Raw genomic sequence first — 25978 nt, 5'->3', positions numbered from 1 at the left:
CTCTTTGGGATTGGATGTTTCTGGCAGGTCATCCCCAAGGCTGCAGACTGGTTTTCATGGCCAGCTGGTGACATCTCTTTGGAAGCAGGACCACGTGCTTGGATGCCCAGGTGGCCCCAACCACTTGAATAGGCAGAGGATGGAGGGAGCAGCATGGAAAGAAGCTGGGAGTGGACTGCAGGGTCGGTTCCCTGACTTCCCACACACAAAAAATACTGTTGTGCCAGTATAGTGCTTTTCAGGTAATACTAATCTTTCTGCCACTAAACTGTGCACTTTTCATGCCATGACCTTTGCTACCCCATCCATCCCCAGTGCCTGTGGTGTGGTCTCCCCTGCATTGCAGCAGTGCTAGGTTCTTCCTGCTACTGTGGCAGAGGAGCTGCTGCCAGCTTTAAATGCAATGAGGTGGGAAGGGAGTGGTTGGTGCTGCAGACAGTTTTGCATCAAAGCAAATGGCCATAAAATTACCTCAAGAAAACCCCTGTGCTGGAGCACCCATCTTCCCTGGGACAGGGCTCTGGAACACAGTGGGAAGCTGTGTTAAGATGCAGCTTGCAGACCAGGAGGCTTTGTTTTTATTACATCAAAATAAAACAGTGATCAAGAGCTATTGATGAAGCTGCTAATTTCTGCCTGCTCTGCCAGGCACTGTGAGAGGCAGACACTGGAGGCTGGTGCAGTGCATGCTGTATCTGGGTGCTGGGAAGACCTGCAGCTTCCCTGCCAGCCTCGGGTCTTGTACACAAATGGATTCCTTGCCAAGGACCAAAGTGCTGCTTCTTTCCCTAGCTGGCTATGCCAGGGCAGGAGCAGGACAAGGTACTCAGCTCCCTGCAGGGCTTAGCCCAGAACACTCCAGAGGTGTTTCCAGTCTCAGATGCTGTGCAAACCAATGGGAAATTCAGGAGTTGGTGGCAGCCTGCACCACCAGGTACACTCTGGCAGAGCCCTGGTCCCATTGCTTGGATCCACTATGTAGTAGCAGCCAGCTCTTCAGGTTGTAGGGTGCATTGAGACCCTCACCTCAGAGGGGAGTAGGAAGGGAAGGCAAAGCTGCATCTTCCTGCCTGGGCTGCAGCAGGCTCCGAGGTGAGCTGCAGGGTGGTGATGCCTTCCTGGGGTGCTTGTCAAACTTCAGCTAGGTGCTGACATGGAGTGGGAGGATGTGGCAGGTCTGGCCTCTCCCAGACTCCTGGGTCCTCCTGAGTCAGGACATGAACATTCAGAAACACAACAAAGGGGCTTCATGAGGGATCTGACCAGCTGTTGGTGACACCAAGTGTCCTTGCTTCCCCAGGCATGGGTGGGCAGGGACAAAGTCCAGCCTAGTGAGTCTGTCTGAGAAATGATGCTGCTGGGGCCCAATAGCTGCTGCTAAGATAGCATCTCCTGAGGACTAGGGACCCGCCATCCTGCCTCTTTGGCATGTGGATTATAGTGCAAGCAAACCCATGGCCAGTCTCCAGCCCTGTAGGCTGGGTACGGCTTTCTAGGGCTTCAAGAGGTGACAAACAGAGCTTGTGACTTCTCTTTGTCCCAGCGTATGGGACTGTACGTCAGGTACTTGGCAGTGTGAGGACTGTGTGTGCAGACAAGAGCTTACGGACATGGTGGCGGGGAGCCAGGAGCCTCTGAACACTTCTGCTGTGGGAAGGTGCATGCTCTCCTGCAGACCAGCACAGCCTTGTATGCACGGGGCATCTCATCCAGGTGCTGCGTGTTTCAGGGGGCCGGGGGCAACCCGATTGCCACCATGTTGCTGTGCCAGCACCATTCAGGAACCTCTTGAAAGAGTCCCTCACGACGAGCTAGTTCTGGGATCTCGTGAGGATGCAGGCAGAAGTTGGGGTTCAGGAGAAGGCTGGCCAGAAAGCAGGGACCCTACAGTACACCCAGAGCCCGGCTGCCTTTCACCACCCCAGAGGCTCTGCTTCCTCGAAGCCCTTTGTATTGTGAGCACAAGCGCCATTGACATGGGGCTGGAGCCCAGCCACACATTCCTCCGCCTGGGCCAGGGCCTTTGTGGCCCTGTTTTCCAGGGCGAAAGTCCACTCCCTCTGTGTTCCTGGTGGCAGAAAGGCCCTCTTTGTGCATCTGGCAGCATGCTCCTTTGGGCTGGTTTGGCACCAAGCAGACCCAGCTGGGCAGGAAGCAGCAGGGAGGGGGATAAGGGGGACCCTGACAAAGGGAGTGGTGGGGTAGGATCTGCAGGGTTAAGTGTCCCTGAGCAGGCGTTAACCCTCCAGCTGCTGCCACCCTGCAACCTGGCTGCTCAGTGAAGCTGGTGTTACCCTGGTCTGGAGGATGGGCACTGAGCCAGGGGCAGCATGTGCCCCTTGGCAGCTCAGGCAACACATCCATGGGGCCACTGGGTGTGGGCTCCCCCACAAGGGCAGGCTGTGATGCAGCCATAGTCCCTCTCCTCCCTGCCCTGGGACAGAGGGATGCCAGGCTATCCCCTGCTATGGAATCCTCAGGGAGCACAGCAGCCCTTGGTTATTGCCAGGAGCACCCAGATTCTACTCTGCCACCCTCACAGTGGCTCTGAGCTGAGCCCCCTGTGTGAGGCTGTCTCAGCAAGCAGCACAGCCCAGGTCAAGGCCAGGCGTGGGCTGGAGCACCAGGTCCTTGCAGGGGTCCAAGAGCATCAGTGCTACACTGCATCCTGCACTGCAATGCTGGAGCATTGGAACAGTGCTCACCCCACTGCTAGCTTTCTCCGTTCCTTGCCTGTCTTGCAGGTCTCTTCCAGAGAGCCATCATACAGAGTGGCTCTGCACTCTCCAGCTGGGCTGTGAACTACCAGCCCGTGAAGTACACCAGCATGCTGGCTGACAAGGTGGGCTGCAACGTGCTGGACACAGTGGACATGGTGGACTGCCTGCGACAGAAGAGTGCCAAGGAGCTGGTGGAGCAAGACATCCAGCCAGCTCGCTACCATGTAGCTTTTGGGCCAGTCATTGACGGCGATGTGATCCCGGATGACCCGGAGATCCTAATGGAGCAGGGCGAGTTCCTCAACTATGATATCATGCTGGGGGTCAACCAGGGTGAGGGGCTAAAGTTCGTGGAGGGAGTGGTGGACCCCGAGGATGGTGTCTCGGGCAGTGACTTTGACTACTCGGTCTCCAACTTTGTAGACAATCTGTATGGCTACCCTGAAGGCAAGGACACTTTGCGGGAGACCATCAAGTTCATGTACACTGACTGGGCTGACAGAGACAACCCTGAGACACGTCGCAAGACTCTGGTGGCCCTCTTCACTGACCACCAGTGGGTTGAGCCATCAGTAGTGACAGCTGACCTGCACGCCCGCTATGGCTCCCCCACCTACTTTTACGCCTTCTACCACCACTGCCAGAGCCTGATGAAGCCTGCATGGTCCGACGCGGCCCATGGGGATGAGGTGCCTTACGTGTTTGGGATCCCCATGATTGGCCCCACAGACCTCTTTCCCTGCAACTTTTCCAAGAACGATGTCATGCTTAGCGCTGTGGTGATGACCTACTGGACCAACTTTGCCAAGACAGGGTGAGTGGGGATGGGTGCTGTGCCTGGGGGGTCTGCTCTTACTGCAGCTGGACCCCTTGGGACCCTGCTGTGGTAGGGGGGGTATCATGCCTGCTGTGGGACACTGAGTCCCCCATGCCCAGAGTGCTGCGCCTTCACTGGGGTCAGGTTATCAACCACAGTGAGAGCACAGCCAGCCCCTGGGACCCGACTCAGCCACGAGCAGGGGTGGGGAGGTTGGTTGGCTGTGATTATCATGGGTGGGACTTCACCCAAGGTTCAGCCATGCCATGCAAAACCTTTCACTACCCCACCCTGTGCCACCACTGGCAAAGGTACCCCCAGCCTCCATCTCTTGATCCAGCTCTCTCTCCTCACCTCTCCAGCTTTTTCTGGTGCTAGCTCTGTTTTGCCTGTGTTTCACAGGGACCCCAACAAGCCTGTCCCCCAGGACACCAAGTTCATCCACACCAAGGCCAACCGATTTGAAGAGGTGGCCTGGTCCAAGTACAACCCCCGTGACCAGCTGTACCTCCATATTGGGCTGAAACCACGAGTACGTGACCACTACCGGGCCACCAAGGTGGCTTTCTGGAAGCATCTTGTCCCCCACCTGTACAATCTGCATGATATGTTCCATTACACCTCTACCACCACCAAAGTGCCACCACCAGACACCACACAGAACTCCCACATCACTCGCCGGCCCAATGGCAAGATCTGGACCACCAAGCGCCCTGCCATCTCACCTGCCTACAATAGTGAAAATGGGAAGGAGAAGTGGAGCCCGGAGCAAGAGGCAGGCATCCTGCTCGAAAGCCCCCGTGACTACTCCACTGAGCTGAGTGTCACCATTGCTGTGGGCGCCTCCCTCCTCTTCCTCAATGTGCTGGCCTTTGCCGCCCTTTACTACCGTAAGGACAAGCGCCGTCAGGACACACATCGGCAGCCCAGCCCCCAGCATGGCACCACCAATGATATCACCCACATGCCCGATGAGGAGATGCCTTCCTTGCAGGTGAGCCAGGGGCACCATGAGTGCGAGGCTCTGCCGCCCCATGATACCCTGCGTCTGGCTGCTCTGCCCGACTACACTCTCACCTTGCGCCGCTCTCCAGATGACATCCCGCTCATGACACCCAACACCATCACCATGATCCCCAACTCGCTGGTGGGGCTGCAGACCCTGCATCCCTACAACACCTTCACCGCTGGTTTCAACAGCACGGGGCTCCCGCACTCACACTCCACCACAAGGGTATAGCTGCCCGATGCGGGCGCACACACATGCACGCACGCACGCACACGCACGCAGCAGACACTGGCAGAGGGACCAGCAAGGCCGACGGAGCCCCCAGACAGAGGGGCAGTGCCCACAGATGGTGTGGCACCAAGCCTGGAGACCTGTGGGGTCCTGGCACAGCTGGATACCCTGCTGTCCCCCTGGGTGCTTTCTTTTGTCCCTATCTAACTTTTGAGAAGTGCTTTGACTCTGCCAGCTCCTGGCTGGAAAGCCCCATGTGTCAGTGGGGTGCAGGGGGGATATGGTGTAGCCCCTGTGCACATGCACCAATGCAGGTGGGACCCTACTATCAGTGGCCATGGGTCTCCCCACACTGGGGCTGTGTCTCCCCATGGGGTGATCACATCCTCAGTGCTCCAACCAATGAGCACCCTGGAACTGACAAGGAGCAGGGCAAGGTATCCCCCTCGGCTGATACCCAGGCATCCCCAGGCAGCTTGGCATCTTGAGTGCCCTGGAAAAGGCTCCTTTGCTGTGTTGAGAAGTGGCCCCTGGCCATGGTGCTATAGGCAGAAGGAGTGGGCAAGGTCCAAGAACCCAGCCTTATGCTGGGTGCAGGAACTGGGGCTGGTTGCAGGGCTCGGGGACCCTGGAGTCCCTGGGAGCAGGACCTCAGGCCGGAGACTTGGCACCTCTGCCCCTCTTCATGCTGCAGAGAATCTCTTTTGTGTCAGTCGTTTCTCTTTGCAGAGACGTTTTTTAAGCAGATCTTTAGTTCTTTACACACTAACAGTTGCCGCGTTTTGTCCTTTGTAAAGATTTTAAAACCAAGTGTTCTTGATATAAAATAAAAAGCCAGTTAGAAGCCAGCGTGTGCGCGCGGTGCAGGCCCCCTGCAGCCCCCCCTGCCTGCCATGGGCAGGCGACAGGCAGGGTACTGCCTCCTGTGCTGAGGGGGCACGCTCTTTTGTATTTTTTATATTCTCCCTTCTCTGTTGCCCGTGTCCATCTATCTCAGCCAAATAGCCTAACCGACCGCCTGCCTGCAAGCACCCCCACCCCAGTCCAATCCACTGACACCACTGGCTAGTGCCATCCACACACTGCCCTGCATGGGCATCACCCTCTGTGAACACCATCTGTGTACCCCATAAACCTAAAGGCAGCCTCTGGGCACCATATCCAAGTGCTCACCCTGCTCTGCTCACCCAGGAGCATCCCAGGTCCCTTCACAACTGCCCCAGGGTCACACTGTGCCTTCCCTGCCTGCACGGCTGCCTGAAAGCAAAGCCAACGGTTTGCAACCTGCGGCAGGGGTGGGCAGTGCTCTGAGGCTGACAGGAGCAGGGTGAGCAGTGTCCCGACAGCGTCTGCCTCCCGCCTCGCTCTCACTGGGGGATTCCCCTGTCGCGCAGTGACTCCAGCACCGGCACTGGGGCCCGCAGCCGGGATAGACGGCTCCACAGGGGCTGCTCGAGCAGAGCCGCTGGGGACGATGTAGCCTGATTGGGGCTGGGAGCACATGCCTCGGGGCTGGGACACCTGCTGGGCTGCTGGCAGCCACTGAACCGCACACAGCTGCAGGTAGTGTGGCTCAAGGCGAGGGGCTTTGGTGAAGCCAGATATGGAGAAGGAGCTGCCCGGTAACCCATGAAGGGCACCCAAATCTCAGCCCCCTACAATGGGCGCTGGTACCCAGGTCCTGGGGAGGCAGGAGGACGGCACAGGTCCTTGTGGGAACACTATACCTCGTCCCTGTGCAAGGGTCCGGCTGGCAGACGCTGCCAGCACTGGCGGCCGTGACGCGCCGGCTCCGGCTGGCCCTACTACCTGGGGCAGCACACATCACCCCGCCCCCCGGCCCTGCATCCTGCCCGGGTCCCCACCCCCAGGCAGAGCTGGGGTGAGGATGCTTGCTGGAGAATGTATTTATACCCTGTCACCCACGCAGAGTAACAAATTCCAAATAAAACAAAAGTGATATTTTTAATAGTGGTGTGTCTCACCTCTTCTTGGAGGCAGGGGCTGGGGTGGAGTGCCTTGTGCTAGCTCAGAGCCATTCTGGCCATGGCCATGCCATGATGTCAGTGGGTCTGGATGGTCCCTGTGTTCCTGGCACGCCCCTCCTCTCCCCCCCCCCCCCCCCCCCCAGAGTCTGCGGAGGACTCTGGTATCACCCCACAAGCTCGGGGTGCTAGAGCCCCAGTGCAGCACACATGGACGCTGAAAACCGTGCAGCCTAAGATTACCAACACAGGGTGTCACAGTGGGGAAGTCCCAGGATGCCCACAGCTCTGCTGCCCCCCTGCCCCTCCCAGCTTTGGGACTTAATCTGTCTCACAACCTCTCCTCCGAGCTTCCCCCTTCCTTTTGCATCCCAGCTCCCCTCCCCCTTGCTTGCCAACCAGAAAAGCTGCTGGTTTCATTTCTTTTTAATGTCATTTCAACTGGAGTTGCCGTGGAAACCAGGCATGGGGCCTGAATCGCCTCCAGGCAGCAGAGCCAGGGCCAAGGCAGGGAGGCAGGGAGCAGGCAGAGGGCTGAGCAGGGGGCTGTGTGGGGACCTCTGCCCTGCTCTACCAGGGACTTCTTGAAGCTGCAGTGCCACTAGCACATGTCACCCTGCCAAGAACTGTACTCCAGCTCCATCACCAGACCCACCATGCACCCCCAGTACTGCTTGATGTGGGGGTCCCCAAGCCCCTGCGAGCTGCCCTGTGTCCTGGAGCTGCAGCACACAGCAGGCAGTGTGGGCGTGGGGTGGGTCTCCAGCCTGAGATGGCAGCAAGACCCTCATCATGGGGCAGATGGAGAAGGTGGGGAAAGTGCTGGAGGCAGGCAGTGTGCTGTGCTGGAAAGGGCAGGGATGCTGCATAGTTCCTGGAATTGGTAGCAGCAGAGCTGAGCTGTGATGGGACTCTGATGGGCCAGTGGGACTCCCACCCAGGACAAGCGTTCCCTTGGGCTTTCCCATGCTCCCTGCAGGTTCAGCTCTCTGGGCAGGGGGATTGCTGTCCACTTTGAATACTGACCTGCAGACCCATCCTGCACTGCCTCAACTGCTCATTTAATCCAACCCAGCCCCAGGACAGGGTGCCAGGGCCCTCTCTTGCAGCTGCTGGATGCCCTTGTTTAGTGATGGGTTGCAAGAAGAACCAACAAGAAAAACCCACAGCAGGCCACGGGGCCAGATTTCCATGGAAATGCTATTGCCTTGCAGCACATCTCCAACAGCAGCCACCACACTGTGGTGCCAGTGTGGGGTCAGCCCTGTCTGGTGGCCAGTGGCCCATCCCTGTGACCCCAGCACCTCTCTCAGCTGCCACTGCTGTAGTGCCTACTGATTTCTCGAAGGAGAGATGCCTTTCTGCCTCAGAATAGGGGCTCTTCTGAGTGGCTGCTCCACTCTTCTGTCCCTCCTCCTCACCCTTGAACTGCCCCAGCTGCCTGCTGTCCCTGTGTGTGTCAGCACAGCCATCCCAGCTATGACCCCAAGGGCAAGCTGGTGACAGATGACAAGTTGCTATTACAGTATACTGCCTTTGCAAAACTCCCAAGTCTGCCATCTCTCCAGGGTGTCCTTGACCATCAGCCATGCAAAACCCAGGGGACACTGTGTCCCAGGGGGTTCAGTTAACATCTGTGTGATGATTGTGGGCCACCCTCAGCTTCAGGGGGCGTGTCTAAGGCTGCTGGCAAAGAGAGTCATAAGAGAATTGTACCACAAAAGTGTCCCTGGCATGGTCATGGGGTGATGAATGACCTGTGCCTGGTGCCTGCCTGCTCCAGGAGACAAATCCAGCAGGAAGGAAGGAATACTACTCCATACAGCAGCATCACCGGGACAGTCTCAGTTCCTGGTTCTCTCACCACTGATACATCTAGGACACAGGACAGCAGACCTGCAGGTGGGCAGAACAAGCTGTTATGCCATGCACTGCAAGCCCCTCTGCCCTGTGCTGCAGTGGCATAATGGATTTCTATGCTCATTCACTGTCAGTGCTCTTCCTGGCAGATTTGACCCAAATCAGAAAGTTTTTGTCTCTCTGAGGGCAGCAGCCTGGATCCAGGGACGGATACAAGCCTGGAAGCCGAGCAGACCTTGTGATGCCCTCCCTGGGGCAGGATGGCAGGAGAAAGGGGGATGCTAAGAGCCTGCTCTGCAGCATTATTTTTCTCCTGGCAACACAGGTGTTTCAGTGATGGCTGGAGCTTGATTTCCTCCATTATACCAACAAAGGCTGCTGGGCTGTGAGATCACTGACCCCAGCAAGGTAGCCAGCATCTGTGTCACACCTGTCTTGCCATTTGGACATTGGCTCAGCCATGCCCGCCTCATCAAATCTTGTCTGTGTGCAATGTGCCCGTGTCCTCAAGCTCTTCACTGAAACTACAGACACCAAATTAACCACATGATTAACATCATTATCAAAGAGCACATTTCTGGTCCACACGGTTGCAGATGGGGCAGTTTTCCAAGCACTGGAGGTGACGCTGGCCACGACTGCTTCATACAGCTTGCCCTTGACCTCTGGCTTTTGCACAACAGTTTTGCCTACTGTAAATAGGCCGCGGTATTGGTCAGCGGCAGCTCGGGGCAGATAAGGGTACTGCCGGGGCTCCCGCCCATCCCCGGGACTCCCAGTCCTCCCATCACCTCCCGGTGCTGGCACTGGGGTGGGGGAGGGGCACCGAATTATACAGCGACACTCTTGGTTCCTCCTCCCTCTTTCCTGTTTTTTCTCCATGTTAATTATATTTTTCCGGTGGATTCTGAACCCCTCCGGATGCTGCTTTGGGCATGTGCGGCCCCGCAGTCCCCAAGGCCCGGTCCCACCGCCCACCAGCGTGGCCCGGTTCGGCCCCGCAGCGCCACCTGCTGCCGCGCGCCACCGGTACGACGGGGAGCGACCGCCACTCCTCGCCCTGCACTGCCTCCTCCAGCCCTCCAGTGACCTCCAGCCTGGCTCCCAATACCCCTCTCAATATGGTTCCTGCGGTCCCCCAATTCTTCCCCTCAGTTAACTCACCAGACTTGCCGCACACCCCCGGGATCCCCCACTGCTCCCCACCCAGCTCGATCCCCCTAGGCTGGGTCCATCCCCTCCCGTTGCTCATACTGCCCATCCTCCCCTCTCCCAAGTCCGTCTCTCGACACCACCAGTGCCTCCACCTCCACCTGTCCACCGCTCCGGGCAGGGCCCTTCGGTCCCGGGCACGTCTCGCAGAGCATTGCAGACCCCGGGTGCGTGGTCAGGGCGATGCCGGCAGCTGCGGCTGCTCCCTCTCCCGGCCGGGTGGGGAGCAGATCGTGGTCTGTGTGCTCCATATCGTGGAGCATTCAGTCTGCGGCATATCGTGGGCCGAAATTGAGGCTTCGTCCGGCCCCGCACCCGCGGCGCTCCCAGGCTCTTGACAGCCCACTGCCCTCCAGGGAGTTCCATCGCCCCTCATCACCCCTCACTGCCCAACAGTGCCACCCTGCCTCAATGCAGAGGACAGTGGCACCACTGCGGCCCTCATGCAGGGGATGGTGTGTAGTGTCCTGCAGCTCTCCCCTGGACCCCAAAATGCAGGACCGGGTCGCCACGTCCTAGTACACTGCAGGGCCATGCAGGGTAGTGGGACCTTGGAGTGGGCCGTTAGCTGTTAATCATTGACAGGCTGTTTGCCTTTCCTAGGTGCTCTTTAATACATTAAATCTGGGTGTTGGTGGCTCTCCAGAAATCAGCCATCAGCCTGCAGCAGGGGATCAAGGTTCTCTGGGTCCCAGGGGTGCCCAGAGCCATCCCCCAGGACAGAGAGCAAGGCTGCACCGTGGTGCATGTACTCTGCACAGGGCATCGTGAGGAGGATATGCACAAGTAGGGTGGTCAGGGGGACTGCAGAGCTCCTACAGCGACCGTCCTGGGAGCTGGCCCTGTCTCACTGCTGCGGTAGCCCCTGGGCTGTCCCTAGGGGGACGATGCTTGGCCTTGACAGTGGATGCTGGTGGGTGGCCACAGCAGTGTGAGCACAGGCTAGACACACCTGCGGTGTTTACTTGGCCGGGAGCAAGTCCTGGAAAGAACGAGGCTGTTTGGGAGGGGGTGGGTGACGTGCCGGAGGGCAGTATAAAGTCCAGCGTACTGTGCTGGAGTCTGAGGCCACTGCGCTCCCCAAGAGCTTTGCCTGTCCTGGTGCTGAGGTGAGAGACCGGTGGGCACTGCACTGCTATGGGGGTGGTTATGTGTCTTCTAGCTGGGAGGCATGAGGGGTACAGGGTGGGAGCTGCAGCAGGACTTGGCCATGGGCCAGGAAGGGCAGAGGTGTGAGTGCTGGTCCACATGGGGGGAGAAGGGCAAGAAGCAGGACATGGCCTGGGCAGTGGGTGCTGTCCCTGTTGCATCCCTGAAGGGTCTTTGCCCACCCCCTTTTGCAGGCATTCACCAGCTGGACTAAGGGGTGGAGGTGGCATTTGGGATGGCATTGTTGCCCAGTCACCTCCTTCACCCTGGCCATGACAGCAGCCCTACAGGCCTGAAGCTGGAAGGTTTTACTGGGTATGCTTCTCCACATCTGAGCCTGGGGACAAAACCCAAGAGACATAGCATCATTCTCACAGGGATGGAGCAGAGCATGGTGTGGGCTGGGACACAAGCCCTGAGGGACAGGGGCTCCGGGTGTCTGCAAACACAAGGACCCCCACCAGTGTGTCCATGCAGTGCGGTAGCACCAGTAGCCCCCTGTCCAAGGAAAGGAGCACAATTCCTGTGGCACGTGTCTCTCAGCACTGAGCAGAGCCCCTGTTTGTGCACAGATAGCGTCACCCATGCAGATTCTTTGCGTATTCATGCGTATTCATCTCAGTGGGATGGGGCACATGAAGGGCAGCTTCAACTCTGGCTGCTGGCATCAACCCCCTGGCAGCAGAGCACTGAGGACATGGCAGAATCTACAGGAGTTATACCCAGTGCACCCAGCCCCATAGGTCCCCACAGATGGCTCTGTGCCACACTGGGGAGCAGCCAGACTCCAGCTCTGGTCATGGTGCCAGTGTTTTCCATGTAGGATAGGCATGCAGCTGGGCTCTGCCTTGCATCCTGGGGAAGGGACCTTAAGGCACCCTGTGGCTGTCCCAGCCTGGTGATGCCCATGGAGCAGGTAGCAGAATGAGGAACACCCTGTGGCCATCAGCTGGGGGGCTGCGGCCATGGTTGACGTGGGGCAAGGTGGGAGCTGGTGTGGGGCCAGGAAGGGGGAATGCAGCACACAAGCACTTTGTTTGGCCAGGGTGGGTGGAAGTTAAGGCGTTGGATCTGAATGCTTAAGTGTGTTGTTCAGGCACTGATAAAGGCCTCATTGTATGTAAATAGTTTATAAAGCAGCATATGACTTCCAGTGCAGGGCAGTGGTGGACAGAGACGAGTGCAGGCAGAGCAGAGCTCTCCTGCAGGAGACATGAGACCTTAGAGAGGCCATTGGGGGCAGCTCGTGAGGACCTTTCCTCACTGGCAGGTATGCAGCGCCGGGATTCTCCACACCAGGGGTGAGAAGAGGGCAGGCCTCAGTCTCCCAGACTGGGATGGGAAGCAGCTTCCAAGGCTGCTCAGTGTTGGTGGGTGGCCTCAGCGGGGTGGGAGTCTGTGTGCTTGGGGTGCAGAGTCATCCCATGCTCCCTAAGCAGGGATGGCTTGAGGAGGGTGGCATGGCAGTATGGAGGGGTCCCGATGAGGGCAAGGAGGTGCTGGTGCAGGGGAGCCCAGGGAGCATTTTGGGTCCATCTCTGCCAGAGAACTTGGCACTGGCTGCAGATTGGGAGTCCCTGCACAGGTGTGGGAGCTTCATCCCCATTCTCTGGGGCAGCCATGGGTCAGAATCCCTGTGCCAGTGTGGGGTGGTAGGGCAGGAGCAAGGCACTGCAAGGCCAACCAGTCCCTTGCTGCTCTGTCCAAAATGCTGTCCTGTGCTATTCTAACATTGGGAAGCACCCTGCCATCCCACCGTCTGTGCATCCTGCTGTTCACCTACCATGGCTGTGGCAGCCAGTTGCTCCTGGATTCATCCTGGGGCTGCTGCCACCAGGGCTGAGACACAGTAGCTCTCAGCCAGTGGCCCTTCCCACTCCTAACACACTATCTTGCTGCTTGTTCCTGCAGACGTGACGAACAATGAACTGGGCCGGACTCTACACGGTGCTGAGCGGAGTGAACCGCCACTCCACCGCCATCGGGCGCATCTGGCTCTCTGTCATCTTCATCTTCCGGATAATGGTGCTGGTGGTGGCAGCTGAGAGTGTCTGGGGGGATGAGAAGTCTTCCTTTACCTGCAACACCCAGCAGCCTGGCTGCAACAGCGTCTGCTATGACCACTTCTTCCCCATCTCACACATCCGTCTGTGGGCCCTACAGCTCATCCTTGTCACCACACCAGCCCTCCTCGTGGCCATGCATGTGGCCTATCAGCAGCACCAGGAGAAGAAGCTGCTGGTGCTGACGGGACACGCAGACCCCAAGCACATGGAGGAGGTGAAGAAGCACAAGATGCGCATATCCGGTTCACTGTGGTGGACTTACGTCTGCAGTGTGGTCTTCAGGCTGCTCTTTGAGGCTGTGTTCATGTACATCTTCTACATGCTCTACCCAGGCTACCAGATGGTACGTTTGGTCAAGTGCGAGGCTTACCCCTGCCCCAACACTGTCGACTGTTTCATCTCCCGACCCACCGAGAAGACCATCTTCACCGTCTTCATGCTGGTCACCTCCAGCATCTGCATTGTCCTCAATGTGGCAGAGCTGGTCTACCTGGTAGTGCGGGCCTGTGCCCGCCGAGGCCAGCACAACTCCAACCCCTCATCGGGGAAAGGCTCCTTCTATGGGCACAAGCTCTCCTCTGAGTACAAGCAGAACGAGATCAACCAGCTGCTGACGGAGCAGGATGGCTCTCTCAAGGACATGCTGCGCCGCAACCCAGGGCTGCAGGAGAAGGGTGACCGCTGCTCTGCCTGTTAGGGCCTGTGCTGCAGGGGCCCCAACCCTTATCCCCGCCCCACAGCCACCCCACAGCCCTGTGCTGTCCCTGTTCCATGGATAGCATCCCTCAGTCACCAGTCTGGCCCTCCTGGATGGCCAGGAGGGCATCTTGGGCCATTAAATCTCCATTCTCAGGCGCTGCCTCCCTTCTTTCTGTTCCAACTGGGACATGTTTGGGCTAGGATGGCAGTGTGGCTTCCCCACCCCTGCATGGTAGCCAAGGTGGATGCCACCAAGGGCTGTAGTGGCTGCAGTGCTTGGGCTGGACTGGGACTGTGGTTGCAGTGTCCTGGCAGCTGGAGGGTGGGAGCAGTGACCCTGGGTGTCATTGAGCAGTGTCCAAGGGCTCCCCTAGCACCAGGCCCTCCAGCCCCAAGTATATTTAGAAAAGTGCCCAGAGCAAAAAAAGAGGGAAGATGTTTCCCCAGTGGCTGTTTCATCTGCCAATCACAACAAAAGCCAATGGGACATGCAGAGGCCTCATGCCCCAAAAGCTCTGTGCCCACCATCAGGCGGGCAGATGGAGCTGGGCAGACCTGGTCACACCCCACTGGGGAGCTGGGGTCCAGCCAGGAAGGAGTCTTGCAGCATCCCATCTCAGCCTATGAAGGGGGGCCAACAGCACAGGACCACCGTGCTCTGCCCCATATGTCTGACAATGGTGAGGAGTTCACTATGCTGGTTCACTATTTAGATGTCCCTGATGTGCTTCCAGCATGGCAGGGCTGCTTTCTGCCAGAGGTCTTTGCTCCCACTGCCCTTCCCACGACAGGTTAGGAGGTACCATGCATGGGATGCAGGGTGGGGGCACTCCAGGGACAGCTCTGGCTTGGGTCCCTGCATGCCCACCTGGCTGGGGGTTGGCATGGGCTGTAAGCTGGCCACGTCTGAAGGACGTGTCTTGCAGGGTGCAGCTGTACCATGGGGGACCAGAGCCTGCTGGGGAAGCTGTTGTAGAGTACCCAGGAGCACTCCACAGTGATGGGGAAGGTCTGGCTCACTGTTCTTTTTGCCTTCTGCATACTGGTGGTGTGGGGAGCTGCTGAGTGGGTCTGGGGTGACAAGCTGTCTGGTTTCTTCTGCAACACAAAGCAGCCTGGCTACCAGAATGCCTGCTACAACAGCACCTTCTCCATCTCCCACCTCCATTTCTGGGCCCTGCAGATTATCTTCGTATATATCCCCAGCCTTGTGTACCTTGGCCACATCCTGCACCTGGTGCATCTGGAGGAGAAGGCGCAGCAGCAAGCTGAGGTACAGGCTGGCAGGGGGTCACAGGTTTGTGGAATGGACCTCAGCCAGTGCAAGAGATGGGCATGGACCTGAGGACACAGCTTGACTGCTCCCCGTGTTCCTGGGAGCAGTAAGGCTGAGACTGGGAGGCATGGGCAGGGGCCTGACAACCCTGGGGGAGTAAATAAACACTGCACCTCACTCCACTTCTGCTCTACCCATGGGCACAGTGACATTGCTCTCCAACAGGTCCATCACACAGACAGTGTGTAGCCAGGGCAGGGCCACTGCTGGGTTGGGTTGGACTGCAGCCCTACAGGAAGGGACAGAACAAGAAGCAGGAGAGGAACAGGCAGGGCATGCTGGTTGGCAGCAGTGGGCACAGGGTCACAGGCCACCTCAGCATGCCAGAGCTGGCAGCACACCGAAGGCCATACAAGGTAGGAATCACAGGCAGCACTGGCAGGCAAGGACAGACAGGAGTAAGGTGCATGGCAGCAGTGGGCCACCAGCCCTGCTCTTCTATAGTGCTCACCATGCCCAGGGGGAAAAGCAGGGAGCTGCCAAAAGTTTTCTGCATCTTTATTTGAAATGAATGGTTTCCAGAGACACAGGGTTAGTCCTACCACCCTGGCATCACTACAACAAGACTGGGGGGTGGCTCACTCTCCACATGGACACAGAGAACAGAGGGCCAAGAACAATATATACAGGCTCAACAGAAAACCAATGTACAGCTCAAGAAAACCAACCATAACACAAGGAGGGGCAAGAGGCACCAGAGAGTGGCACAGCCAAAGTCAGGCTTGCCCTGGGAAAGGTACTAGCACCCTGCTGCTTTGGGAGGGAGAGGCCAGGCAGAGCTCTTCTCACTTCTGCCAGCAGCTGCCTGAGCCCCTGGCCAGAGCTGAGGGACACACTGATGGCACCTTGAACCAGGGATGAGGGGTTACACCAAGACAGAGGATGGTGGGGAGGAAGAGGCAGTGCTGGCACAGACCACCCCCATCAGTTTTCCCTTGACTCATAAAACATTGATAAAATTGAGGGAAGCAGCTTAGCTGTGTACAAGGGAGGTGCCCTGCAGTGAGGCCAGGTCTGTGTTCTCATGTTCCAGCACCAGTTCCCTCTGCTCCCCTGCCCACAGCTAGCCCAAACTTCTCCCACCCCTAGAACAAGCCCTGCCAGTGGTTCTTCCCCACTGGCTTGAAAACACAATCGTGCCACAGCAGCAAAACTCTTCTGTGCCGCCCGAAGCCTTGTGAGGGGAGGTTAAAGGAAGGCGGAATTAAAAGCCTCAGGGCTGCTGGTCCCCGACAGCACTGTGACATACTGTGTCATTCCTGCCCCACGAGAGACAGAGGGGGGTACTGTAAGGGCAGGGGGGAACAGGTCTGCGTGAGGGGAGCTGTCCTGTGGGCCTTGCCATGACTGTGCCACGGGGATGGACCCAGAGGAAGACAGCTCACCCAGCAACCAGGACATGAGACAGAGCTGAGTGCAGGGGCCTGTCACAAGCTGTATGGGATGTCCAAGTCCAGCAACAATGGTGGAATAGCACTGCTATAGCACAGTCCCCTCCCATACTGCACGGCCCCTGCCCTGCAGCAGGAAGCAGGAAGATGAGATGTTCAGGGCTGGAGAGCAGCCAGCCTGGCAGCATCTTGCTCTTAGTCCATGTCATCCTCCAGGCCACTGAGCCGACTGTGCTCCTCGTAGATCTCCCTGACGGCCAGGATGCGGTTCAGCATGCTCTCCAGCATGCTCCGGTCCATGGGGATGACTGAGTACCAGAGGGGGGACTCGGCGATGCATGAACGTTCAGGCTGCAGATAGAAGACATCACTGCGGTTCCGCAGACTTTCGGGACTGTAAAGACAGAGAAAGGGGAGCCTTGGGACATCAGCTCCAGGGCTCAGAAAGCCTGGCCTGCCCTCACGGTTTTCAACAGGGGCTCAAGGGGGCTTATCACAGCCACTCAGCTCTCAGCAGGAGGGGGAGACAAACTGAGTCTGCAGCTCCTTGCTCAGGACCAAAGCCACTAATCAGCCAAGCACCAGGCTTCATACTGCACAGTCCTGCCTGTCAGGAAGGAGGCAAGTAGTGGAAGGGAGCAGGAAGAAGCTCTCTCTTGACCATGGTCTACGTAAGCAGCACGGACTCTGGGCAAGGCTTCATACTCTAATACAAATGACTGGAGAGCAGCAGCCACTCCACAGGGTACACTGAAACTGAAAGGTGGCCCTAAACTAGTACATGCCCCTTCTCCAGAGAAAGCCTCACCATTTGGAGAGATAAAACTCATAGAACTTGACTGGGCATCGGAGTGGATTCATCCTGTTCTCCCGCTGCTCCAGCATTGGTACCTCCTCCTCACGCTTCCGCTTTCCAGAGCTGCCATCTGCAGAGAGGGATAGCACAGGATCATGTCTGGGACACAAGAAGGAAGGCAGAGGAAGGGACAGAGATGCTCTGTCAGACCCTACCTCGGCCTTTCTTCTGCTTGGCAGGAGCGTAGTAGCGGATGCTCACCACCTTTGTCATGCCACGAGCCGTGGTGCACTTGCGGGACTGGCGCACCACATTGGTGAAGGAGAGCTGCATGTGCTCCTCTGCTGTCTGCAGCCCAAAAAACTTGGTATTGAAGAACATGAGGGTGTTAAGGAGCACAAATGGTGAGTAAACACCCAGCTGCTTGCACTCCCAGAGGTGCTCCTCCTCAACACGTGAGAAAATTGTGTCTGCAAGGCACAGAGGAAGAAAGAGGTCACATCAACATTGGCCTTGTTGCAATCCCTTCACCCCGCCCAGGCAAGCATTGCAAAACACTGATGCTTCACAACATCCCTTTTTCCATGAGATTACTTCTAAGAGCTAAATGCTGGCTCTCCCCAGCCACAAGCCACCCCAGAGTGCAGCCAAACCACAGGCCAGAACCTAAATCAATCCTAACTGCTCATCCCTATAGATGTGATGTATATATCAAGTGAACTCCAGGTCAGTGTTCCACCACACTCCACATTAGATACAGGAAAAGCAGCAGGCAGGATAGACATGGACAGCTCCTGACTAGGCACACAGGTTTGGAGGCCAACACTTCTGCCTGGGACAGTCATTATGCAGAGGTGAGGCTGGATCTGTGAACTAACAACTCACAAGATACAGCAGGGAAGGCAGCCCCGGTTACAGCATCATGAAAAGCCTTTGCAGAGCTTTAAGTTAGACTGCTCACGAGGATGCACCAGAGCAACCCTTCCCAATACTTAGCACAGTGTGCAGGTCTCACCCATGTGCTGGGAACTACACAATGGTATGGACCAGTGTGCCTCCTGGCCTGGTATTCTCTTTGCCAAAGGGTGGAGACATCACTGTCATAAAAATGAAAATACAAACTGTCCCAGGACACAAAGTAGCAGTGCTCTGCTCCAAGACTGACTCTGGACAACAGAAGATGCTGAGACATAAACCAGGCTGGGCCCACTGCCAGTATGGGTCAGCATGACCCTGAGACACAGAAGAACTGTGCTGCCTACACCAAGGAAGAAGGTTGGGGCTGGGGGAGCACAATCAGACTGGAGGATCCAAGGAGCACAAACTGGGTATGTGTGCTGACTGAAAGTACTCTGGAGACACATACTATTTGGTAAGACTGTGGGTTGCCAACCACTCAGGGACTTGTTCAGCTCCTGCACGAAGGTCAAGTAGTAAAGGTCTGTAAATATATTCACCATACGATTGTTCTCGAGCAGGTACTAGAAAGGACAGAACACACAGTCAAGAGAAAAACGGTGGCACCTGAATACAAACCCTCCCCAGAGCCCAGGGCACACATGCAGAGCACCTTCTTGTTCAAGGAGAGCTGCAAGGCAAGCTCCTAAAATCAGCCACTTCAGAGATCTGTGAGGAAACCCCTGGGGCATGACAAAGCAGCCTTGGTGCTGAAGAAACAACTGAGTTTGGGAAGAGCTACCAGCCTTCCTTAAGGGTGTGCAAGACAAGTGCAAGGCTGGGGAGTAGACGCCACCCTACCCAGTGGGCCTGGAAACAAAGATCAAAGCAGGGGGGCTGCCCTCCTGGGATGAGGCACTGAATAGGAGGAGTGCACTGAGGGACCCAGAGAGTCCCTAGAAGGCAGAATAAAGGGCACAAGCTCCCCTCACCAGATCTGCTCCCTACATTTGGCTGTGGCAGACCTGAGGGTGGCAATCCCTCCCTCACCTGTTGGATGCCAAGGCAGAGGTAATAGATGCTGTCTGGTTCGTACCGCTCCCCATTGGGCCGTGTTATCTCCCTGACAAACTGTGCCAGGCCATAGTTGAGCTCAGCTGCTGTGCAGGCCAAGATGTCTTCCTTGATCCTCATGGGCTTGGCTGCAGAAACAAGGCCACAACACACTGGGACCCTGCTCCTGAGAGATTTCTGCTACCCCACCCCATCCAGATGAAGGTACTTACGGCCGAAGCGCAGCTCCTCTCCCTTGCTGGTCTCTCCCCCTGCATACTTGGCTTGTACCCAGGACTTCCAAGCATTCACACCATATGAATAGTTCAGCACTGTGCAGCTGGGCTGGCTGCTCACCGAGTCCCGGGAACAGCTTTCAGAGAGCATCAGACGCTTCTGTCCCTGCAGAGAGGTGTACAGTGAGACTGGGCACCTACCTGGGACAGATCCAAGAGTCCTGGGCACCCCTCAGACCAGCTGAATGCCAAGTCCTTCCTCACAGTGTGCCTCTGCCAATTGCCAGCATGCATCCTTCTGCTGATAGCCAACTTAACAATGCCTACTAGTTATAAGGACCACAGGCTGGAAAGAAGTCAACTCTCACATGATCTTTGAACTGACAGGTAAGTATTTCTATTCAACAAATGCCAGCAGGCCAAGCATGCCCTCAGGGGAGAGGGCACAACCTCCTCAAAAGACCAAAACCTCTGGTACCCTTCACCTCATATGTCCCAGATGGCAGGTCCCACTCCAAACCCAAAGAGCTTTATGCAGGCAGTATCCACCCAGAGCTCACCTTTCGGACAGCCCGAGGCAGATCTTGCTCTGTGGATACATCATCTGGTCCCACCAGTCCACAGTCAAAGAGGAAGTCTACACTGGGGTTGATGTCTAGAGGGTCTGAAAGAAAGCACAGACAGAAGGACTCAGTTGAGACTTCTCATCCTGTTCTCTGTGTCAGCCTGGTTCTTACAACAAGATGAGGAGAGAACACACAGCCCAGTACTTCACACCTTTCATCACTGCCTAACATGAACTTTTAGCCGCATTCCAAAAAAGCAAACACAGCTGTTATAGATGCTGCTATGCTTTTTCAGACTAATGAGAGCTCCACATTCTCCTTTCTGATAGTTTTTTTGCTTGGCACCCCAATATCCTTCACTACTACCATCCTGCCTTAGCACTGCTGTGCTCTTTCAAGTCCTTGCCCCTTCTTCCACCTTCTGCCTGCTAATGGTCACAGAGCCTCTCTGTCTTCCAGGATGTCATGCCCTCTCCAGGTGTCTCTTGATTTACTGGATCCTCCGGGACCATCATCCATAAGCACACCAGCATCACTTCCCTGATCTTTTTGCTATTAAAATCAGCTTCTCATTCTCCCTTCTTTACAGACAACAGGCCAGTTAGTCTTGACAAATGCAAACATCTTCAAAAGTGGTGGTCTCCTCAACCCTGCCTCAAGCCTGGGCAGAAGGCATGGGGAGATAAGTTCAGAGCTCTTAATGCTGCTGGCAACAGTCAGCTGATGGCAGCAGGAGGACACTGCTGCAGCATGAGCAGTCCTGCATGCCTCCTTCACCCAGTGCTTACTCTTAGGAAAGTCAGCCTCCAGGTCCTGTCCCGGCTCATCGAGGACGTTTGCCATCTTGACAGCCATAGCCAACACATCGTCCCGTGATGGTCCGAAAAGATCACAGTCCTCCAGGAGACCCTCTGCACTCTGGTTACTCACCAGGTCTGCAATGCAAAAGTAGATCATAAATACAACTTTCAAAAAAAAGTCTCTAGCTTGTTTTTCCTGTGACAGATGGAAAATGAAGTCAGGCTCCCTGCAGAGCACAGGCCTGGACTCAAAGCAGCCCGTGACATCTGTACTGCCCAGCTTTCCCTGGACAACAAGACACTGGATGTTTGTGTCCTCTCCTCAGCCAAAGCTCTAGTCACTGCAGCTTGAGGAATGCAGCCCTCCTGCAAGGTAAGGAGTGCTGCTACCAGTCATCTCTCTGGGAAGCTGCTTTACATGTGAGCCTGAATACCCACCTGAATAAACTAACAGTGCACCTGTGCCATGAGACTGGCACTCCCAAAAGGGACAGTAACAGCCACTGTTCCCTTTTGCAGCTCTTCCCTCCCTTCCTTCCTCCTTCTTCAGGCAGAAGTTGAGGACCTGCTCCTCCCTGCTCCCTTCTCAAAGGCTTTGGGAGAGCTGTGATCCACACAGATGCTCCAACTCTGACCTGGCAGACCCCACATGCTCCCAGCTGTTGGGCCTGATCAGGCCATGGGCAGAACCTACCACACAGGTCCGAGGAGGCCTTGTCCAGTTCTTCAGCCTCTGCAATCATCTCAGCCATGGCCAGGATGTCAGCCTCCAGGGGATTGGAGGGGATCTTCACCTTCAGCTCCTCAATGGTCTCCACAATCTTATCTGCGCTCTCCAGTGTGGTGGGCAGGAACATTGGTACAGGCACCTGTAGAAAATAGCACACCGGGCAGAAAACTGACACAGAGCCTATTGATATAAAAGGAGAGGCAGAAGAGGACAAACACAGAAGCAGGGAGACTGCAGCAAGGCAGGACTGAGACAGTAAGAGCACATGGAGTGTTTCACTTACCGGGACAGGCATGGAGAAAGGCACAGGTACTTTCTGGCAGTACATATGCATAGGCACAGGCACGAAGATTGGGACAGGGATTGGCAACACAATCACCTGGGGCTTCCAGTCAGCCTCTGACAAGAGCAAAAGTATGTCAGTGAGCTTGCTCCTGGCAGGTCCTCCACCCAGCCCCACTGTGCACTGCCATGCCCCCAGCCATCCAGCACCATGGCCCTTCCAGCTACCAGCTTCTGTGAATCATGGGCAGAGCTGGAGCAGCAGCAAGCCAAACAGCCCTGCAAGAAGAGAGACTTGCCTTAGCCAGAGGTGCCATTGCCTGCTCTCACATGGCCCTGCTGAGAGGTCTAGTTGCCTTGCATATGCTGTAAACAACACACACATGCCCATCAGGAGCTACACAGTGGAACCTGCTGAGCAGATGGCCCCTCAGACAAACTGATGATCTTCAGAGTAACAGGAGTTGTCCCACAAGAGGTGGGATCATGGTGCAATGCTCTCTGCATCTCCTTATGCTGATGATGGAAATGGGCTACCTACCTCCAGCCCTGTCATGTGTGGCCTGCACTGGCCTGAGACTCTTCAGCACAGTGCCAAACACCCAGCTATTCCATACAGCATTTCAAGCTGATTCACATTTAATTAGTTTGGAGCAGGGAAGTACCACTTGCCTTTCCAAAATGCCCATGTAATCCTGCAGTGATGTCTTGTTTTCCTACCTGTCTGACATCCTTTGGACTTCATTTCTATCTTGCAGGAAACACCTCTGTTCTGCATCAGTGGCTTACACATGGCAGCTTTGTTTTTCCGAGGGGTAGTTGGAACCGGAGGGGGTGGTGGTGGTGGTGTGGCTGGAGACATCTGGGCTGAGGAAGTCTTTGCTGACAGCTGAGAAAATGAAGAAAGCAGGAGGTTGGTGTCCACCTAAGGCAGCATCATCTCTTCCCATATATGGGTACAGCTGGATTGATTCTCAAAGCACCTTCTGAAGCCTGGCAGTTCCCATGACAGGGGGATGCTCCCACAGTCAGGCTACACTGCTCATGGCAGGCAGCAAACCTGTGTGGCATCTGCAGCAGCCAGCAGGGAAGTCTGGCAGTGGCTGCTGCTGCACCAAGGGGCAGTGGGGAACACAGTGGGACAGCAAGTATACTCAAACACAGGGGAGCACTGTGCAAAGAGGAGCCAGTCCCACAGTGGCAGGCTGTTCTGGAGCCCATCACTGATTCCTGGAGAATGGTTATTCTTCCCCCTTCCAAGAGATAGGCTGAAGCTGCCATCCCCAGCAGCTCTTGTCAGGTCCCACTACCCAGCCATCTTAAAATGCATTTGTTGTAGAATAATGAAATCTCTCTGTGCAATGGCAGATCTGTCCTCTCCTTGGGGACATCCCTTTGTGCTATCCTGCAATCTCTTTCCAACAGGCCTTACCATGTTAATCTCTGCCTTCTGTGAGGAAGGGGCAGGTGGTTTTTGCTCCGAACTTTGACCTGAAAGAGAAAGCAATGAATTTTAAGTTCAAGAGCTCCTGGGCCAAGAGGTCCCACTGCTGGGACTAGAGGTAGTAGCTGCCAGAGCAGGGACAAGCATTCCAGAAACTGTTCCTGGCCACTCTAGGAACAGTTAATGTTTCCACAGTCTCTAGCCCTAGCAGCCTACAACTCCTAAATCAAAGTTGTTACAATCTGATTTTGTGCTCCCCTGCAGACTACCCCATTGCCATCACAGTACATCAGGAGAAATCCCAGCCCTTTGTAGAGAGTGGGATCCAAGACTCTATTCTCAGCTCTGCTTATCGGCTTGCTGTACCGAGACCATGGCCCCTACCTGTGGCTCCATCTCCCTGCTACAAGTATCATGGCAAAGTGCTTCAAGATCCCTAGGAAGACAGTGACAGAGCTAGTATTAGTGTTATAAGATATCCCAGAAAGCAGAGAGACAGCTTTGCCCCAGCCATTCCCCTAAGGAAAGAGGAGATCACCTGCAGGTAAGAGTTACATGTGGCAGACATAAGTCTTAGGTGGTGACAATATGCTCCTTGGCTTGGATGGTAATTCCATCTTATTTGCTCTGCAGAGAACCTGCACCCATCTCAAAGGCTGGTGAGCTAAAAGAGCACCTTCATCCAAGTCTCCAGATACCCATGTGGCTGGGAAGAAAAACTGCCTTCCACTGACCAACCATGGGCCATGCAAGAAGGACACCTGCAAGGAAAGCAGCAGATCTCAGCACACAAAGGGAGTGCTGGGTCCATTTGCACCTCTTATAAACACATAGGTTCCCCAGGAAAGACACAGACGCCCCAAGGACCAACACGTGGGCACTGTGCAAATTTCCTCTGATCTAGGAAAAACGTAACAGCTCTTGAGCAATTGAAAGATGAGCAGGGTCTACTTGCTGACCACCACAGAGGTGTGGGCCTGTTCCCACTGGAGAAAGCTCCCTAGCCTGAAGCTAAGCATTCAAACAGGAACTGGAACAGTCTCAATGGGTCCAAGAACTCCCCCTGACCATCCCAAAGTGGATGTGGGACAGATCTAGGTGGGAGATATTAATGACTTGAATGAGAAAAACCAAGCCATGGAGTATGAGCAGAGTTTCTGCTGCAGCAGAACCAAAAGCAAAGTTGACTGCCCCACAAGCAGGGGGGATGGCCCTGTGCAGAGCCAGTTCCTCTTGGAAATCTTCGGGCACAGTTCTGTGGAACAACCTCCTCGTTCCCTCATTACACAGACTTCTTACAAGCAAAGAAATCAGCAAGCACTCTCAGTATCACCAGGTGGTCAGTAACCAGTGGGTCACAGGAATGAATGGTTTTAGGCAACCACTAGTTGCAATAGAAGCAACAAGTAATAAGCAGCTCTGTCCAACATGGGCCTGAAATCCAAGTAGTCCCTTGTGACTGCCAACAGAGCTGCCAGGTCCACAGGATACCCTGCCTGGACCAGGCAGAAGCCATTGCTTCTCACCATGCACTGACAAGCTCCTCCTTCTGAAATCCTCTGCACAGCACGGAGGTCTGGAGAGCTCTCTGTGCAATCACACAGCATAACCTGGCTCCAGCACCCTTCCTTTGCAAGTATGCCACAGTCCCAAGACAAGAATGTCCACAACTGGCAAGGAGATGGGTGTGCCAGGACACACAGTGAGCCCAATGCCACCAGCAGCATTCACCAAGCATGGCAGGTGCTGGGGCAGCTGGAGCTTGTGCTTAGCTGAGCACTCAACACTGCTGACAGGTTCTTCCATGGCTGCCCTCAGCCCTCTGCCTCATAGGGAACACAACTACAGCATGGTGAAGGGTAATACTACACATGCCAAACACCGAAGTTCTTGGGCATCTCCAGAGAAGTTTTGGAGGAGAGCTCAAACTCTCATTGCTGTTGGAAATGGAGAAGGTAATTCTCAGTCTTGTGGTCCATGACCCCAAGGAGACAATGGCAAAATGAAACATTCTTCTGTCTGCTTGAGGCAGAGCTTGTTTGCCAGGCCTATGTCCTAAAAGCAGTGTTACTGATCCTTCACGAGCAAGATGCCTTGAAAGCAGAGGACGAACAGAACAGCATAGATAAGGCTGTGGAATCCCTTGGTGAGCAAGAAGCCAACAACTTTAAAACCTCTTCCTGTCCAGGGCAGCAGGACAGTCTGTACCCCATCAAGCAGACTTCTCCTGGGCACCCCCATGCCAGCAGAAACCAACAGGTCTTTATCCAGGTCACTTCAGTGTGCTGTCACATGAGCCATCGTCTCACACAGCCTTTTATAGAACATGGCGTCTAAGGGTAAGTTGAGACTCCTCTGGCTGGGAGAACCTTCTGCTTCTGGCAGAACAGTTCTGCCTTGCTGTTTAAGCAGCACTGACATACAGGGCATTTGCAATCAGTCCATTGCCATCATGTGAGGAACCAGGAAGAGTCTGGAGATGGAGGAAAAGGTCTCTCATGAGAAGGTCCTTGTCTTGGTTTCCCCTCCTTGGCACACCCTAGTCAGGGTTTTATACCTCATGAAATCCCAGGGAGGGCAGAAAAGCTCTGAGCCTGTCATGCAGGTGTCTGTCAAGGCTTGATACACCAAAACTTGATGCAGCCATTCAGAGAGTTCATCTAGAAGACTGTGGCCTATGCACCAAGCAAAATGACACT

General features: G+C 55.7%; 3 protein-coding genes and 1 pseudogene across 13 annotated transcripts in view; 3 read left to right on the top strand and 1 right to left on the bottom strand.

Moving 5' to 3' along the window:
- Window positions 1–6746, top strand: part of NLGN3 (neuroligin 3) — a 43016-nt gene extending 36270 nt beyond the window's left edge. For all 5 annotated transcript variants that reach the window (XM_071757399.1, XM_071757400.1, XM_071757401.1 and 2 more), the window contains 2 exons: window positions 2745–3534; window positions 3940–6746. In XM_071757399.1, the coding sequence (XP_071613500.1) occupies window positions 2745–3534; window positions 3940–4777 (1628 nt within the window). In that variant the 3' untranslated portion in view covers window positions 4778–6746. The remainder of the gene's footprint in view (window positions 1–2744; window positions 3535–3939) is intronic.
- Window positions 6747–10581: 3835 nt separating this feature from the next.
- LOC139802642 (gap junction beta-1 protein-like) lies at window positions 10582–13904 on the top strand. Of its 4 annotated transcripts, none has more exons than XM_071757973.1 (3): window positions 10904–10943; window positions 12138–12253; window positions 12895–13904. In XM_071757973.1, the coding sequence occupies exon 3, from the start codon at window positions 12907–12909 to the stop codon at window positions 13744–13746; it is 840 nt and encodes a 279-aa protein (XP_071614074.1). In that variant the 5' UTR covers window positions 10904–10943; window positions 12138–12253; window positions 12895–12906; the 3' UTR covers window positions 13747–13904. The 4 variants fall into 4 exon arrangements, with proteins under 4 accessions (XP_071614076.1, XP_071614073.1, XP_071614074.1 ...); XM_071757974.1 differs by having other exon boundaries at window positions 12138–12295; XM_071757975.1 differs by lacking the exons at window positions 10904–10943; window positions 12138–12253 and adding an exon at window positions 10582–10601.
- Window positions 13905–14556: 652 nt separating this feature from the next.
- LOC139802758 (gap junction alpha-4 protein-like) lies at window positions 14557–15206 on the top strand (annotated as a pseudogene).
- A 360-nt stretch (window positions 15207–15566) lies between these two features.
- Window positions 15567–25978, bottom strand: part of ZMYM3 (zinc finger MYM-type containing 3) — a 30296-nt gene continuing 19884 nt past the window's right edge. For all 4 annotated transcript variants that reach the window (XM_071757962.1, XM_071757964.1, XM_071757963.1 and 1 more), the window contains 12 exons: window positions 23268–23326; window positions 22556–22724; window positions 21837–21952; window positions 21518–21692; window positions 20812–20958; window positions 20018–20121; window positions 19455–19623; window positions 19219–19370; window positions 18638–18752; window positions 17487–17741; window positions 17284–17401; window positions 15567–16869 (listed from right to left, as the gene is read on the bottom strand). In XM_071757962.1, coding sequence (XP_071614063.1) covers window positions 16671–16869; window positions 17284–17401; window positions 17487–17741; window positions 18638–18752; window positions 19219–19370; window positions 19455–19623; window positions 20018–20121; window positions 20812–20958; window positions 21518–21692; window positions 21837–21952; window positions 22556–22724; window positions 23268–23326 — 1778 coding nt within the window. In that variant the 3' untranslated portion in view covers window positions 15567–16670. The remainder of the gene's footprint in view (window positions 16870–17283; window positions 17402–17486; window positions 17742–18637; window positions 18753–19218; window positions 19371–19454; window positions 19624–20017; window positions 20122–20811; window positions 20959–21517; window positions 21693–21836; window positions 21953–22555; window positions 22725–23267; window positions 23327–25978) is intronic.

Source organism: Heliangelus exortis, chromosome 14 (genome assembly GCF_036169615.1).
Source record: "Heliangelus exortis chromosome 14, bHelExo1.hap1, whole genome shotgun sequence".
NCBI lineage: Eukaryota > Metazoa > Chordata > Aves > Apodiformes > Trochilidae > Heliangelus > Heliangelus exortis.
The sequence above is the reverse complement of the archived record's forward strand: the minus strand, read 5'-3'. Positions and strand labels throughout refer to the sequence as shown.